At 40.2% G+C, this 18,253-nt stretch overlaps 1 protein-coding gene across 5 annotated transcripts in view; it reads right to left on the reverse strand.

Moving 5' to 3' along the window:
- lnx2a (ligand of numb-protein X 2a) overlaps positions 1 to 18,253 on the reverse strand; it is a 112,643-nt gene that overhangs the window by 8,207 nt on the left and 86,183 nt on the right. For 3 of the 5 annotated variants that reach the window (XM_043692005.2, XM_087988196.1, XM_087988194.1), the window contains 6 exons: positions 15,812 to 16,011; positions 12,822 to 13,190; positions 7,893 to 8,042; positions 5,426 to 5,645; positions 2,889 to 3,120; positions 1,403 to 1,561 (listed from right to left, as the gene is read on the reverse strand). In XM_043692005.2, coding sequence (XP_043547940.2) covers positions 1,403 to 1,561; positions 2,889 to 3,120; positions 5,426 to 5,645; positions 7,893 to 8,042; positions 12,822 to 13,190; positions 15,812 to 16,011 — 1,330 coding nt within the window. The remainder of the gene's footprint in view (positions 1 to 1,402; positions 1,562 to 2,888; positions 3,121 to 5,425; positions 5,646 to 7,892; positions 8,043 to 12,821; positions 13,191 to 15,811; positions 16,012 to 18,253) is intronic. The other 2 variants (XM_043692006.2, XM_087988195.1) reach the window with 2 other exon arrangements.

The raw sequence follows: 18,253 nt of genomic DNA on the forward strand, positions 1-18,253 counted from the left end.
CCTATCCAAGTGAACTGCCAAGAGGACCTATAAAAGTCCTGTCCTTTAAATCTTTGAAAAATGTATCTGGAATGTTAAAAATATCATTGCTGGCTATATCATTCTAACTGTTGACATAAGCCTGAGGGCTTCCGATACTGGATTATCATAGCAGGGTGCATTCTGTGTCCTATTCTGATTCACAGTTACAAGTGGTTCTTGTATCATATGAATTTCCGAAGCTTTATGTTATAAAAGATTATGCATTTGAATTAAATGTTTGTTGTTCTAAGGCACCATGAAATTGAAGAAATATAAATGTAGTGTTATGAATGACAGTATTATTTAAAATTTCGAGAAGTCTGCAAATGACACTTAGAAATTTATTTTATCTAATTTCTGCATGGATCTTGAGGCCTGACCATCGCAAAATATGGCCGAGATCATGTTGCAGTGTAAGGGCAAAGAAGTTAAAAAGGACCGTTAGGTGGGTACAGGGGCACAAATTGGGAGGGAGGGTGTGAAGGGTCTTGCAGGAATATGTGCAGATCATAGGTGCATGGACGGGGCTTGGGAAGTGTGTGGAGTGAGAGGGGTGAGGGTTGAAGGGATGTTTTGTGCTTTCGTTTAAACAGTGCCGGAACTCCAAACAGCTGACCTCTGTACACAGTCTTCTCTTCACTGCTTCTGGGGTCACCTCCCCAGCTTCAAATACATACCCCAGGCTAAAGATCTGATACCTGGGCAATCATTGTTAGAGGTCAGGTTCATGGAGCTTGACTCTCCTGATTCTGTGCACTGGACTTACAAATGAAAATACAGGCCTATGAGCCAGTTAGAAAGTTCAAATGTAACTAGACAGTTACAAAAAATCTCAGTGCTATTAATGATATAACTAAAATGATTAACATAATCCCATTTTACCATATCAGCTTGATTAGGAATATTGCATTTTTACAGCTTAAGGAATTTGAAATTCCATTAACTATTCACTGAGAATAAATTTGAAAGTTGTCAATACTTAGTATTGTGAATTAGGTACATGATATTATGTTTCAGAAAATCTGTGCATTAATGAATTTTCCTGCAAGATGATAAGTTGTGCTCCAATACTATAGGAAACAACAGTAACTGGATGACTTTTTACGTAACGTTCTTTTGTACAAATTTCAAGTCGACAATCTCTTGTAAACAGAATATACACAAAAAGAAAAATTGTAAGGAGGGGAGAGTCAATTTTTAATTTGATGCTTCAAAAGTCGACTTTATATTATAATCGAATATTCATGCTATTGTAATGAGGAACACATCTGGGACATTGCCTCAGCAATGAAAGAGCTAGTCGTATGTAGAATTTCTCAGTTTAAAATGGAGGCTTCATTCAGGAGGTGGTTCCAATTTAAGACAAAGAAAGGTTACTTACCTCAATCTTCCATCATAATAAGCTGGTGTCCCAAATACAATTGTTTTTATAAAAAATGGCTGATTACAGTGATTTTCTTCATAACCACCAACAATACTAAAGCCCCAGCTTCCTGAGTTACTCCTCCGGAGGACAATATCATGACTAGCATGAAGGGAGCTGAAAAGAAATGAAACATTATAATGAATGCTCCATTATGTTTTCACTTGATTGCTAAGTGGTCTTTATTCTTGACATCTACTTCAGACTTCAGGAGACAGAAAAAAAAAGCATAAACAGGAAGAAAAGAAATGTGTCTCTTGTGTGAATACTAAGATTCTGGCAACGGGAAAAACAGATCAAAACGTAAATCATCCTTAGATGAGTGATCTAAGTCACAATTCATTCTTTTGGTATGCAGATCACTCCATGAAGCAGCTTTGTGGCTCAACTGGGATCTACTTTAAGTTAGCTGATATGATACCAAATCTTAATGAGTATCCTTAACAAAGTATTCTGCCTACCACAGAACAGCAAAGAAAAATAGATTGCACTATCCTTGTTTAGTTAGTCTCAGTCTTTTGTGCCACATACCCGTATCTTTGGCGAAACACATACAAAGATATGATCGATATCAAATGCTGAACGTTTCTGATCATCAGTGTAGTAAAAAGCAACATTTTGATTTGTGAGGAAGGGGTTTAAAGTTGGTATAATACTATCCTAACAACGGGCAAATTATAGTACCACTTTGGGAATCAACTTATAATAAGACTTAGCCATAAAACTATATTGCCAAATTAATGACCAGTAGTACAAGTTCACGAGAGAAAATTAGTTTGCAAAAGTTTAGAAATTCCAATGCAGGATACCTTATTTATGAAGAAACATAACTATTATTGAGTGCAAGAATGAAATTGAATTTACACATCAAATTCACAAAGGAAGGTAATAAGGATGATTCCCCCAATGAAACCTGGCAGAAGATTATGGTAAGTTGCTACTGAAATGACACATAAATTTGAATGGAAATAGAATATGAATGAACTGAACATGACCATGATTCAAAAGGCCAACCCATTCGGAAAACATTATTGGGATTGATGTAAAAAGTTCAATACCAGGCAAGGCTAAGAGCATTTTGGTGTATTTGTATCAATCAGTGCTCATTTCTCCAGTCCCAATATGAGTCTTGGTTAAAGCACACTGATGGGGAGTTTTAAACCAAATGCACCCACTTAGCAACTGCAATCCTATGCTTGAATATGTCAAGCAAATTGAAAGTCCTCACCATGTAACAACAAATGCCAATTTTGTGCACCTCCTTGATATGCAAAGAATATTGATAATGAAGAATTGGAGAAATGTAAACAATCATATACCATTCAGGAAGCCCTCATACTCTTTGGACAGAAATGAATTTATAGAAAATTTCTTCAATGTTTCTCAGCTAACATTGAAAAGGATGATCATCTGTTTAACTTGACTGAATACACAATTCACTCACCTTGGCAATCCTAACCACATGACCCATGATGGTGACCAAGTGGTATCATGTTCATTCTCAATGTTTGTGCTGAGTTGCTCATCTGCAACTTGATCCTGTTCTTCTACAGTTTGTACTTCCAGTGCCTTTAGTATAACAACTGGTGAAGTGGCACTAGTTTTTAACGTGGCCACGGCTTCACTGTGACTCAGACAGGTTAGGTCAATACCATTGCTGCTTAGTAGCACATCTCCTATTAAAATAACCAAACTTACTTTCAACTTTCTGTGCATTTTAGCTGCGGGGTGCTTGCATTAAATTACACAAATCTCAATTTTTCATGCCTTCTGACATTTTTACAAGATCATTCTAGAAAACATTTTGGAACTTGAATCAACAAAATATAATTATCCACTAACTTGGGAAAATGTTAGTTTTAATTTTTTTTTACTGAGAAGGAGACAATAGCTGGCTTGTTACACTGATCCTTTGAAGAAATGAGAGACTGATTCTTTTCTTAATAGTCAGCATAATCAACTCAAGAGATATATTTCAGAGCTGAAAGGCTGATCTTGATACATAGGGTCAAGGTATGTTGACAGTGCCAAAGTCAGGGCAGGTTCAGTTGTTGGCATGTCCCATACCACTTCCTTATCATCAGGCCAATAATCAGGAAGAAAGTTCTTCTTTCGATAGATGTTGGTTAAGCAGAAGAGCAGCAGTTCTCTTCTGCCTGCAATGCCACTTGCAGGTGCCCTACTGCCCTGTAGGAGAGCAGCCAGTGGAGTTTGGACAAAGATAAATATGGGGTCTCACCAGGACCAAGGGCCATGGACCAGGAATAACAGGTGGGATGGGAAGGGAAATGTTGTGTGAGGATGCACTCTGAGAGGCACAGGTTCCCCATAAGTCACCCTGTCCTCTCTTCCACCTCCGACAGCTTACAAGCTTTTACTGGGAGTTGGCACTGGTCTTCCACACCACGGCTAAATGCTGAACAGTAGTTAAGGGCCTCAGTGTGCCTACAGGAAAATGCCATCCATTGTTATCTCTGCTGTGGGTAAAATATACTCCAGAGGAGCGAAAGATCCCAGCCATGATCTCAGTCCTCATTGTCAAATTTTGGTGTAAACTGTTAGAAATGAATGCTCTATCAGCCTATACAACAACTCCTGAAAGATAGCACTAACAAAAGAAAAAGTTCAAGTGTCAATCATAAGCAACCATTCAAAACAAAGCATGGTCAATAATAATGTAGGATGTGGGATTACTCAATTTCTTTCCCTGTTCTTAATTTCAAAAAATGTTGGGTGAGGCAGTAGTGCAGTTGTAACATCACTGGACTAGGAATCCTGAGGTTCAGGCTAACATTCTGGGGACATGGGTTCAAATTCCAACATAGTAGATGGTGAAGCTGGAATTTAATGAAATCTGTAATTAGAAGCTAATCTAAAGGTGACCATGTAACCATTGTCAAATTCTCATATAAGGCTCACTAATGTCCTTTAGGTATGAAAAGCTGCTGTCCTTACCTGGTCTGGTTTACATAGGAATGTGGATTTTTACTTCCAATCTGACAGTTCTTTCATAGCACAGATTTGTCAGAGGAAGGCAAACCATGCCCCTTTTCACAGTTGTCAGCATCTATATTCACAAATGTAATCTCCTGACAGCCATTTTGACAGCTGCTGGGAGTGTACTGGGTGTTAAATAGGTATGGAGCCAGGAAAGTGGGGTGCCAGCTGGGGAGGGAGTAGAGTACTAGTTGGGTATGTTGCCAAGTGGGTAGGATGCTAAGTGGGCTTTGTGCTATGTTGCAAAGTGGCAAGGAGTGAAGATAAATGATGCACTCTTTAGAGTGAGTTAGGGTGTCCTGGTGCAAGGACAGGCTGGGTTTTGTGGTGGAGGAGAAGGTGAGTAGGGAATGTGGGTGTCAGGACTGGGGTTTCGGAACTGGCAGCAGGACGGGGTTAGGTCATCTAAACCTCTTGTGCAGGTGCAAAGGGTTTGGGGCTTCTGTATATGGGAGAGTCTAAAGTAAGTATGGGGTTTGTTTTATAGTGAACCGGTGAGTAAATTAGTAAAAATAAACTAAAACACAATATCTCACAATAGATCGTCGTAGTCTAACTTTTCCTTAATAACTATTTTACTTAATTTCATCAGGACTATCCAAAGCTTCTGGTTAAATGAAGAGTTTTGGAGGTATCCCAGCAGCGAGGAATTGCCCAGTGGAAAATCCAATTTCCTGGGCAATTCCTTCTGAGTCTGCTATGATGGGGATTGCTGGTGGGCCTCTCTGTGCGTTGCATCTACACTGACATAAAAACCGTCCAGCCAGTGGTAAATCTGCCCAACACTTTACCAGGCCTGCAAAAGTTATAGAAAATGAAATTCATAGATACAAAAAATCCTGAGAAAAGGATTAGTCAGCATTGTAATTTCTTGGAACTGCTCTCAAGCTCTACGATTAAGTAAAGCAAGCAAAATTTGGTCAATTCTGACTCTGCATAATGTTAACAAGTATGCTATTTAACGTAGATATCAAACTGAATCACCAATGAAGTTCCTGTGGAGCTCTGGCCAGTGTGTAGTCTTACCACGTTTGATCCTCCCTGCTCTGTAGAGGCAGCCATGTGGCTGTACACTGGTGACAAAGATCGGCAATTCACCATTTTTGCTGCCCCGTCCTCCTGCTACTGTCATTCCTAAAGATTCATGAGGCTCTTTCTTTACATGGATCTCCTTTTCTTGACAAGTAACACATTGGGACAGGTCCTGAGGAAACAGGGAAAACATCTGCTTTCATTAAATGTTTTAAAATGTTAATGACAAAACAGGCAGTTATTGTTAATGAAAACAGAAAATGCAAGAGAACCACAGCAGGTCTGGCAGCAGAGGGAGAAACAGAGTTAACTTTTTGAGTCCATTTTGACTCTTCTTCAGAACCCTTCAGTATCCATAGTATTTTGCTTTTATTTAAATCATCATGAATACATTTTCACTGATTCTGAATTATTTGTATTGCACCTTATTTTTACGCCTGATTTATTTAACTCAGGGGAGGAGAGGCATTGGCAACATGGCAAAGTCACTAGATGAGTAACCGAGGAATGCCAGGCTAATATACAGGGGACATAAGTTTGAAGCTACCATAGCAGATGGTGAAAATTGAATTCAGTAATATCTGGAATTAAAAGCTGGCCTATTAGTGACCATGTAACCACTGTGGGTTGTTGTAAAAATCAATATAATTCACTACTGTATTTTAGAGGGAAATCTGCCACCTTTACTGAGTCTGGTATATGTGCCTTCAGACCCTCAGCAATGTTGTTGACTCTTAAGTGGCCTCTGGGAATTAAATGCTAACTAAGCCAACAATGCCTACATCTCATGAACAAATAAAAGAAACTGAACGGTGGATTCTAATGGCACAGTAAACTATCTGCAGCTTTTCTTGGGGTTGACCACATAATCCTCCTCCAAAGCCTCCTTAATGTAGTTGAACTGGGTGAGATTGCCCTCTGTAGATTCTATTCCTAGCTTTCCAATAGTAGACCAGAGAATGTCCATCATTAACCTTTCCTCTGAAACATTTGTTGCCTCTGAAAATTTGCCCAAACATCTATTCTTGATCCTGTCCTATTTCTCATCTATATACTGCACCTTAGTGACATTATCTGAAAACACATCAGCTTCACGAGTACACTAACAACATCCAGCTCTACCAACTACTAATTCTTCTGACCCCACCATGGCCTCTTCTTTGTTGAACTGTGATTCCAACATCCAGCGCTGGGTAAGCAAAATGACCTTCTGTTAAATATTGGCTATGCTGAAAGCAACGTTTTAGTCTTCATTGCAAAGTCAATCTTTTAGCCAATAACTCCATTCATCACCACGGCTGCTACCTGAGGCGGATGCAAATCTTTCAATACCTTGTTGTCCTATTTGACACTGAGATGAAATTCTAACTCATTATCCACTTCATCATTAAGGTCAACTAATTCTATTTCATAACATTGTCGGTCTCCCCTTGCCTCAGCTAAACCTTTGTTACCTCAAAACTTACTTATTTCAAGGCTCCTTTCACTTTGTTCATTTTGTGAACCTGAGCTCACACAAAACTCGGCAGTACGTATCTTAATTCACACCAAGGTCTATTGGCTCACTACCATCTACACTTGTGCACTGCTGACATAAATTGACGTCTAGGCCAGTGATGCATTGATTTTAAAATTATCATTCGTGCTGTCAAATCCCTCCATGGCCGTGAATGCTTCCAGTCCTATAACATTTCTGTCCTCTTCTAATTTGGCCATTTGCAAATCACCAACTTTCATTCCTACATTGGAATGCCTTCAGTTGTCTAGGCATCGAGCTCTTGGTTTCCCTCTCTGAACCTCTTTTCCACTTTCTCCTCCTTTAAGGTATTCCTTAAAATCTAACACTGTTGAGCTCTTGGTCACCTGTTCTAGCACCTCCTTAGATGGCTTGGTGTGACATTTTGTTTGACAAAAGTCCTGTGAAGTGTGTTCGGACACTTTCCCAATTTAAAGGGGCTACGTCAATACAAGATCTCATTAGTTACTGAGTTTCCTTTTTCTGGCCCATTCTCCCTGTCAAAACTAGAAACACTGCTTACAGTCATAGGTGTCGGCATTTCTAACAAAATTAAGACGACAAGAAAATTTAACAGAAGTTCTGTTATTCTGCTGGGCGGGTTCAAAAATAATATTCAAGAATATAATGGTATTCCACAGATCACCATAGATTTGAGCAATGAAATGTATCATATTGGGAACTGTAAAATAATTCCTAATGGACAAAGAATATTATCTTGGGTGATTATAAATTTGAAGCAAATAATTTTAATTGAAGTGATTGTCAAGCATACTAAAGCTAATAGAGATAATTTCAAAACCATTTTTATAATGCAGCTAATTAGTTAACATCTAACATGTTCAACTAACATAAAATCATGCATTTTAATGAGATTCATAACTGAGTTACTTTCTCACTCACCTTTTGAGAACTCAGTCTGCTGTGATACAGGAGCTGTGTGTGTTGGGGCAAATGTTGATTACTTGTGAGAGATCCTGACTCTCGAATAACATTAGAAAGCTGTTCATTTGTGGTTCTACAGATAACAAAATGAACTCTCTCGCCACTGGCCTGATAAACATGGAAATAAAACATTTCTTATTTTATTTTATATACTATTCATTAATTCTTAAAATAAAAGCATCTCTTGAGGGATAAAAAAGATAGAAAAAGTAAGCCTTGAAATTATTATAATCCATTAGGTTGACCTTTATCTCAAATGCAATAAAAATTAGACCCAGATTGCAATGAAAACCTTTTCTGGCTGTTGTAAGCGTTCCAGTCAATATGAATTTGGGAGGACCAATTCAACTCCTAATTGATACCCAAAATGCAAGAACTGGGTGCATACCTTTGAGGTGGGAATTGGGAATTTGGCCATAGCCCAAAACACATCAGTGCCTGCCCACAATAGCTTCATGATGGACAATCGGAATGGGCTGGAGCCAAGAATGGCATTCCTGTTAGCAACCCTGAGGGCAAACTGGCAGGTTGGCAAGGCAGCTAGGTTGAAACACTTGTCTGTGCTCTGTGGAATATTGGACCTATTCTGGTGATAATGGACTCCCCAACATACTCATCTTCCCCACCTATGGAACCTCCCTGCATCAACCATTCTCCTCTAAACTTACATAACTCCTCAGCCCTCTAATGTTTGCATACCACTCATTCCCGATACCCCCATAAAATCCCACCATCAATAATAATTCAGTCAGAATCCATAACATATAGATCACACATGATCTGTAATAATATTGGGAGATATTGGAGAAGCTCACAAAACTGTCAATATAAACAGTCATTGAAAAACAATTTGAAATAATATTATTGGCTTAACTGTCCAAACATGAGCAGGTTAGGTGAATTGGCCATGCTAAATTGCCCATAGTGTTCAGGATTTGGAGGTGCCAGTGTTGGACTGGGGTGTACAAAGTTAAAAATCATGCAACACCAGGTTATAGTCCAACAGGTTTATTTGGAAGCACTAGCTTTTGGAGTGCTGCTCCTTCATCAGGTGGTTGTGGAGTACAAGATCATAAGACACAGAATTTATAGCAAAAATTTACAGTGTGATGTAACTGAAATTATATATTGAAAAAGACCTGGATTGTTTGTTAAGTCTCTCATCTTTCAGAATGGGCATGTTGGTTTCAGTTCTTTCATATGTAAATTCCAGGACTTTCTTGAAGTTACATTCTCAACTGAACTTTAACAACAGGTGCCATGTTGGCACAGATAATGCATTGAAGGATGTGAGGTGCCCTGTGTGAGGCTGTCTGTGCCCCAATGTTCAGACTGACTCTAATCTCAAAAATGGATTTCACCAAATATTACATGGATTCATGCAGTTTTTGAGCAAAATGAAATGAAATTCTGCAAGTACAAATACACTCCACAAACTTATATGTCCGCATGCGCATGTGGGTGTGTGTGTGTGTGCAGGGGTATGAGTACGAACCCACCGACTCCCACAGCTACCTAGATTACACCTCTTCCCACCCTAACTCCTGCAAAAATGCCATCCCGTATTCCCAATTCCTCCGCCTCCGCCGTATCTGCTCCCAGGAGGACCAGTTCCACCATAGAACACAGCAGATGGCCTCCTTCTTTAGAGACCGCAATTTCCCTTCCCACATGGTTAAAGATGCCCTCCAACGCATCTCGTCCACATCCCGCACCTCCGCCCTCAGACCCCACCCCTCCAACCGTTACAAGGACAGAACGCCCATGGTGCTCACCTTCCACCCTACCAACCTTCCCATAAACCAAATCATCCACCGACATTTCCGCCACCTCCAAAAAGACCCCACCACCAGGGATATATTTCCCTCCCCACCCCTTTCTGCCTTCTGCAAAGACCGTTCCCTCGTGACTACCTGGTCAGGTCCACGCCCCCCTACAACCCACCATCCCATCCTGGCACCTTCCCCTGCCACCACAGGAACTGTAAAACCTGCGGCCACACCTCCTCCCTCACCTCCATCCAAGGCCCTAAAGGAGCCTTCCACATCCATCAAAGTTTTACTTGCACATCCACTAATATCATTTATTGTATCCATTGCTCCCGATGCGGTCTCCTCTACATTGGGGAGACTGGGCGCCTCCTAGCAGAGTGCTTTAGGGAACATCTCCGGGACACCCGCACCAATCAACCACACCGCGCCGTGGCCCAACATTTCAACTCCCCCTCCCACGCTGCCAAGGACATGGAGGCCCTGGGCCTCCTTCACCGCCGCTCCCTCACCACCAGACACCTGGAGGAAGACCGACTCATCTTCTGCCTCGGAACACTTCAACCCCAGGGCATCAATGTGGACTTCAACAGTTTCCTCATTTCCCCTTCCCCCACCTCACCCTAGTTCCAAAGTTCCAGCTCAGCACTGTCCCCAGGACTTGTCCGGACCTGTCCTACCTGCCTATCTCCTTTTCCACCTATCCACTCCACCCTCTCCTCCCTGACCTATCACCTTCATCCCCTCCCCCACTCACCCATTGTACTCTATGTTACTTTCTCCCCACCCCCACCCTCCTCTAGCTTATCTCTCCACGCTTCAGGCTCACTGTCTTTATTCCTGATGAAGGGCTTTTGCCCGAAATGTCGATTTCGCTGCTCCTTGGATGCTGCCTGAACTGCTGTGCTCTTCCAGCACCATTAATCCAGAAGCAGGGGTATGAGTGTCTGTGAGAGAGTGTGTGCATCTGTATGTGAGTGAGTGTGAGTGTAAAGGGATCTAAGTCTGTGAGAGGGTGTTTGTATGAGTGTGGGAGTGTCTGTATGAGCGTATGAGAGAGGGTCTGGTTGAGTGTATGGGTCTGTAGGCGTGTGCATGTGCATGTGTGTGTGCCTGTAGGAGTGTCTGTGTGAGTGACAGAGAGAGAGAGAGAGAGAGAGATAGTGAGAGAATGAGTGTGTGTATATGGTGCAGTGGGATTACCTATGGTGTGACATGAACCCAAGGTCCTGGTTGAGGCCATCCCCATGGGTTCCAAACTTGGCTATCAGCCTCTGCTCAGCCACTATGCTTTGTTGCCTGTCTCACCAATGTACCATGCCTCAGGGCGTCCTTGCCTGCAGTGTATGAGATAGACAATGTTGACCAAGTCACATGAGTACCTGCCACGCATATTGTGGGAGGTGTCCCCATGTGTAATGGTGGTAGCCATGTCAACACTCTGACACGTCTTGCATCGTCTACTATGACAAGGCTGTATGGTGTTGTCCTGAAAGCTGGGCAGTTTGCTGCAAACAATGATCTGTTTGATCTGAGCCTTTGGGTTCGTGTCACACTACAAATCATCTCACTGCACTACACACACATGCACGCACGTATACACTTTCTCTCACAAACACTCATACACCCCCCCCCACCCACCCACAAAGACCCGCATGCACATACACACATGTGAATTTGTACTTGAAGAATTACATTTTATTTTGCTCAAAAACTACATGAATCCATGTAAGATTCTGTGAAGTCCCTTTTTTAGATTAGAGTCAGTCTGAACATTGGGGCACAGACAGCCTTACACCTTCAATGCATTATCTGAGCCAACATGGTACCTATTGTTAAAGTTCACTTGAGAATGTAACTTCAAGAAAGTCCTGGAATTTACATATGAAAGAACTAAAACCAACATGCCCATTCTAAAAGATGAGAGACTTAACAAACAATCCAGGTCTTTTTCAATATATAATTTCAGTTACATCACACTGTAAACTTTTGCTATAAATTCTGTGTCCTATGAGCTTATACTCCACAACCATCTGATGAAGGAGCAGCACTCCAAAAGCTAGTGCTTCCAAATAAATCTGTTGAACTATAACATGGTTTTGTGTGATTTTAACATAGTGTTCAGGGATGTGTAGGTTAGATGCATTAGTCATGGGAAATGTAGAGTAATAGGGTAGGAGAATGAGGCTGGGTGGATACCCTTTGGAAGGTTGGCATGGATTTGTTGGGCCAAATGGCCTGTTTCCACACTGTAAAAAGATTTTTTTCCGCATAAATCACCAACATAGCCAAGCACAGTCTCTTCAGCATCTGTGTCAACAAACCTTGCTGAGAAAAATTCATAAATGGGCTGAGAACTGGCAAATGGTTGTAATGAAATTCTAATGCATAATTGTAACTGTATAAACAACTGATGTGTAGAATTGATTAAAGGGTTTGAAACTCAGCCAAGCACACAGTATGAGATTCCATTCAACAATGATTCTAACTGTATCAATAAAAGCTCCACAGCTGACTACATTAAGCCTTTAAAAGCAACTGAAAAAGAGAAAAGAAACTATGATGTAAGTGTTGAAACTTTAGCAGCCTTGCAGATTTATTGAAAGTAAGTGACTGTATCAGAGTGATTGAACCAATATAGTTAATGTAAGAAATGTCAAGTTGCTCTGCTGATGTTAGAACTCATGTAGGGACATAATGAAGTAAGATTCAATCTGCATCTAGTTGCACCAACCCTGTTCTACAGATCATTTTGTGTGCTTTATTCTGCTCTGGGAATTCTAGAAGACCAACACTCAGTATCATGGACCTAGAGAACAATTCATCAGCATGTATATCTCTTAGCTTCATGAGCACAAAATATGCTAACAAGAAAAAAAATCAAGATTAAAAACCTGAACAATAGCTGCACCAGTTTTACTTCACAACATTCTTCTTGCTTCTCGATTATGAAATCAGGTCATATTTTTGTAAATCTTCCAATCACATAAAATTATACTTTTGTTTTATTATTGTAATTGATCAAACAGCACTGCAGCATGGAGATTAACATCCATGCAATGTCAAGCCAAACATTTATATATACACCCACACATCTGATGCACTAAAGTAATCTTACCTGTATAATTTGAGCTGCAACTTCAGGTGTTCCATGCTTCAAATCGTGTCCATTTATGGCGAGTACCCGGTCATTGCTACACAATCTCCCGTCCTGGGCAGCCAAACCACCTTCCAGAAGGTCCAGGATGAAGATGCCTGTTTCATCTGTCCTACGAACTAACTTAATACCAAGTTGCTCACTAGAGTCTCTTTTAAACAAAGTCACATGTAAGCCATTTTCTCTCATGCAGCTGCCATCAGGGTAGATACTTGTTCGACCACCAAAGCGTCTCTCCCTTAGAACAGTGAGATGTAGAGTAGAGCAAGGCTGTGTAAACACAGACCTAGCATAGTTGTGAGGTACATTGCTGATATCAACACCATTTACCTGGTAAAAAAGTTGAAAAACATTTGGCATTCTATTTCATGCTTACATGACATTAACAAAAACATGATCAGCACAACAAAATATATCAATTATTGCCTCATGAAGCTTACATATATCTCATACCATGTGTGTTCAGTCTGAAGGTAAGATTTTGGTTCATTGTCTGTTGATTTTGTTCATTTGGAAGGGAGAATAAAAAAGAACCGTATTATTTAAATGGAGAAAACTATAGAAATATGCAATACAAAGGGACTTGCAGATATCTGTGCACAAACCACCGAAAGCTAGTACACAGGTACAGCAGATAATTAGGAAGGCTAACAGAATATGGCCCTTATTTCAAGGATTACAGTATAAGAGTAGGGAAGCCTTATTGCAAATGTACAAGGTGCTGATGAGACCACAACTGGAATACTGTGAGCAGGTTTGGTCCCCTTATTTATGAAAATATGTTATTTCATTTTAAGCAGTTCAGAAAAGGTTCACTAGGATGATCCTGAGGATGGAGGAATTGTTTTACGAGCTGAAAATGTGTTGCTGGAAAAGCGCAGCAGGTCAGGCAGCATCCAGGGAACAGGAGAATCGACGTTTCGGGCATAAGCCCTTCTTCAGGAGGAAGGACTTATGCCCGAAACGTCGATTCTCCTGTCCCCTGGATGCTGCCTGACCTGCTGCGCTTTTCCAGCAACACATTTTCAGCTCTGATCTCCAGCATCTGCAGACCTCACTTTCTCCTCCGAATTGTTTTACGAGTAAATGTGGGACTCTATTCATTGGAATATAGAAGAATGATAGGTGATCTCATTGAAACATATAGATTTCTGAAGGGTCATGACAGAGCAAATGCTGAGTGGATGTTTCCCCTCGTGAGACAGTATATGACAAAAAGGCATAGTCTCAGAATTAAGGGGCGTCAACTTAAGACTAAGGTGGGGAGGAATTTCTTCTCTCAGAAGGTTGTGAATCTTTGGAGCTCCTTGCCATAAAAAGGAATATTTAAGGCTAAAATAGGGAGATTCTCGATCAGTAGATGTATCAGGGGTTATCGCGAAAGGGGAGGAAAGTGAACATAAGTGTTAGATCAGCCACAATCCCACAGAATGACAGATGGCCTTGTAATCCTGTATCATTTTCTTGCAGGTTTTGTCCCGGTGACTTGTCACTGTCTCTACTCTCAGCGACAGACTAAGGAACCAGCTCTCAAATCTATCTTAGCTGGAACAGGAATCAAACCAGCCTTGCTGGCGTGGTTCTGAACCGTACACTAGCCATCTGGACAACTGAGTTGACTGTCAGCAAAAGGTTATCAAATTTACAACCTCCAACCCATACAGGGAAAATAATTAGTGAGGAGAATGCGACAGACAGCAAAGGGCTATAGAATGGTTGAATGAATGAGTAAGAGTGCGGCTGATAAAATACATTATAGCAAAGCGCAGAGTTAATCACGGTGTGGTGCAAAAAATAAGTAAATTTTCATTAGGTTTGACTGGCACAAAAGGAAAAGTCAGAAAATCAGCTATTTCCAATAACGTATGACCAATCTTCATTAGGCAAAGTTGTAAATTTATGTCTTGGTTTCCTCGTTTGAACACTGATTTTTGGATCTAAATCTTGAGAGAAAAACAGAACTGCTTTAACAAACATACAATTGTATAGAATACATGCTACCGGTACATTCATGCTTAAAGATCAAAATCACTATTACTGGAGTTTGGAGTTTCAAGGCTGCTGGATATTTCAAAGGGTAATATCTGGTTTTATAGCCTGGTTAATATTTTAAACCTCAATTGCTGAACAAATACCTTTCGGTCAGCTTTCAACATGTTTGTAAAATTTTAATTAGATTTTAGGAGTTAAGAGTTGGGGCAGGGTGGGGGAGTGGCATGATTAATATGTCACTTGAATGGTAATCCTGAACCCCAGGTTAATGTTCGAGGGACATGGGCTGAAACTTACCAGTGCAAATGGTGAAATTTGATAAAAATCTAGAAGAAAAGGCAGCCTAACAGTGAAGATTGTGATAAAGACCCTTTCAGTTCACTAATATTAATTAGGAAAGGAAATCTGCCATCGTGATCGGGAGTGACCTAATTATGACTTTAGACATTAGAGAATTAGGAGTGGGGAATAAATGCAGACTGCGCCAGTAACAGCCACATCCCACGAATGAAAAAAAAGGCTTAAATGAGTGCGTGAGAGAGATTGAATATGCAGTTGCTAATAGGAAGGTTTAATAACTCAACTATTTCTCTCCTCATGAAAGCATTCAATAGTAGATATGACCTCATCTGATATACTGCTATAAGTAACAATCTGCTGACAAGGTAATTTCTAATTGATTGGATAAGTCCCTGGCAAGTCCAGATATTCAGAATGATAGTTCACCATAATGATAAGGCAATTACATTAAATTTACAATTGTTCTAGTATCCAAGGGAGCATTAAAATAATTATTTTGATGTTCCTAACTGGAAATTGGTTAGGGCAGTTGATAGATGGAGAAAGTGTTCTTTACAAAACACAGCAAGAATATTTACTTTAACCACATCTCATACTGAGCCTCATTTACTTTCAAACAATTAAAAATAGATTGCATAAACAATTTTTAATCTCATTACCTGCAATATTTGATCACCAGAAAGAAGCCTTCCATCTTTTGCAACGATACTATCTCGGTAAACTTCCTGAATTACGATATTTATCAAAGGGGTTTCATTTCCACCTACAATACTCAGACCTAGCTCCATGTAGGGATTGGCTCTGTGGATTTCAATATTGGCAACCTCTCCTTCAGGCAGACTAGCTTGCTTTGGTAGTGCTGCAATTAAAAGAAAACACAAACAAGTGCATTTAAACCACTAACTCAAATTTTCAATAAGTTGTCACTAGGTTTTTTTTAATAAGTTCTTTTTTTAGATGAATAAGTTAAACTACACAGCAAAGTGCACAGGATGGAGTAGTAAGTTGTTTATGTTTTTAAATAAGTTGCTTTCCATTCTTAGACCTGCGTCCAAGTGCAAGTCTAATTCCTTGCCAAAGGCAAGGAAAAAGGTTACAATGTAAATTATCACAGGAGGTAATATAAATTAATTTGGAAGAGTATTTAAAATCACAGAACAGAAATATAGAATCCCTACAGTGCAGATGGAAGTGTAATAAAATATTCTGTTTGAGACTTAGACAGCAGGATTATTAAAACTACTGGAATAGGTTACAGTGAAATAAATAACAAAGAGCAAAGAAAATTTACAGACCAGGAACAGGCCCTTTGGCCCTCCAAGCCTGGGCTAATCCAAATCTACTGTCTAAACCTGTCGCCCAATTCCTAAGCATCTGTATCCCTCTGTTCCTCACCGACTCATGCATCTGTCCAGATGCATCTTAAATGAATCTACCATGCCTGCCTCTACTACCGCTGCTGGCAATGCATTCCCAGCACCTACCACACTCTGTGTAAAGTACTTGTCGCGTGTATCCCCCTTAAACTTTTCACTTCTCACCTTGAAAGCATGACCGCTTGTTATTGAATCCTTCACCCTGGGAAAAAGCTTATCCCTATCTACCCTGTCTATACCCTTCATGATTTTGTAGACCTCAATAAGGTCCCCCCTCGATCTCCTTTTTTCTAATGAAAACAAACCTAACCTACACAAGTTCTCTTCATAGCTAACACCTTCCATACCAGGCAACATCCTCGTAAACCTTCTCTGCACCCTCTCCAAAGCATCCACATCCTCTTGGTAATGTGGCGACCAGAACTGTACACAGTATTCTAAATGCGGCCAAACCAATGTCATGTACAATTTTAACATGACCTCTTATACTCAATACCCCGTCCAATGAAGACAAGCATACCATATGCCTTCTTGGCCACTCTCTCCAGCTGTGCAACCTTCAGGGTACAATGGACCTGAATTTCCAGATCTCTCTGCTCATCAACTTTTCCCAAGGCTCTTCCGTTTACTGTATAATTCACTCGAGAATTAGACTTCCCGAAATGCATCACCTCACATTTATCTGGATTGAACTCCATCTGCCACTTCTCCGACCAACTCTCCAGTCTATCTATATTCTCCTGTATCCTTTGACAGTCTCCTATGCTTTCTGCTACTTCACAAATCTTTGTGTGACCTGCAAACTTGCTGATCATACCAACAGTGCCCTCTTCCAGATCATTTATGTATATCATAAACAACAGTGGCCCCAATACTGACCCCTGTGGAACACCACTAGTCACCTTTCTCCATTTCGAGAAACTCCCTTCAACTACTATTCTCTGTCTTCTATTCTCTGTCTCCACCTAGTTAGAACACCCTGCACACCATGTGACTTCACTTTCTCTATTAGTTTACCATGAGGAACCTTATCAAACGCCTTACTAAAGTCCATGTATATACAACAATACAAGTAAAAGACAAAAGAAATGATTAATAACAACATGGGCATGAGATGTAAACCAGCAACTAGCAAGGGACGAAAAAATATTAAAGGGATAATGCTAGCTTTTGTCTTTAAAAACTGAAATGTACCAGAAAAATCATATCAGAATTGATTGGAAGTATGTGAATGCTCCAGAATGCTAATTAAAATTGAGCAGGTAATAGTAGCATCAATAAGGAGTGACATGATATAGTAGCATTAAAAGAAAACATAGCTTAAACTTGAAAAGGGTTTGAAATTTAACACTTCTGGACATAACAGCTAGATTTTGAGGTCAGCAACGAAAAGATGGAACTTAAGCTGATTGCAAAGAAATGATCTGACAGTCTCTGTGGTGTGGATTGCCCCTTTCCCAAAATCAGTTAGAATCTGCTGCCAAGTCAAGATGTTATCCAAGCCACTAGCAACATGGATATCAGCACGCAGCCTAAGTAGCCAATCACACTGAAATACTCTAATGAATAGTAAACCAGGAAGTAAAAAAAAATGGAAATTTTCCACTTTTAATTAAAATTTTACTGACAGCCTAATAGATTATTGAGACCTGGACATGGGACTGAAGTAAAAACAGAAATAAACTTGTTTAAAACAATATTTTCATGATAATTGAGAAATGTAAC

This window comes from Chiloscyllium plagiosum, unplaced genomic scaffold (assembly GCF_037043375.1).
Source record: "Chiloscyllium plagiosum isolate Xiang-an unplaced genomic scaffold, Cpla_swu_hap1 HiC_scaffold_6, whole genome shotgun sequence".
NCBI classification, from domain to species: domain Eukaryota; kingdom Metazoa; phylum Chordata; class Chondrichthyes; order Orectolobiformes; family Hemiscylliidae; genus Chiloscyllium; species Chiloscyllium plagiosum.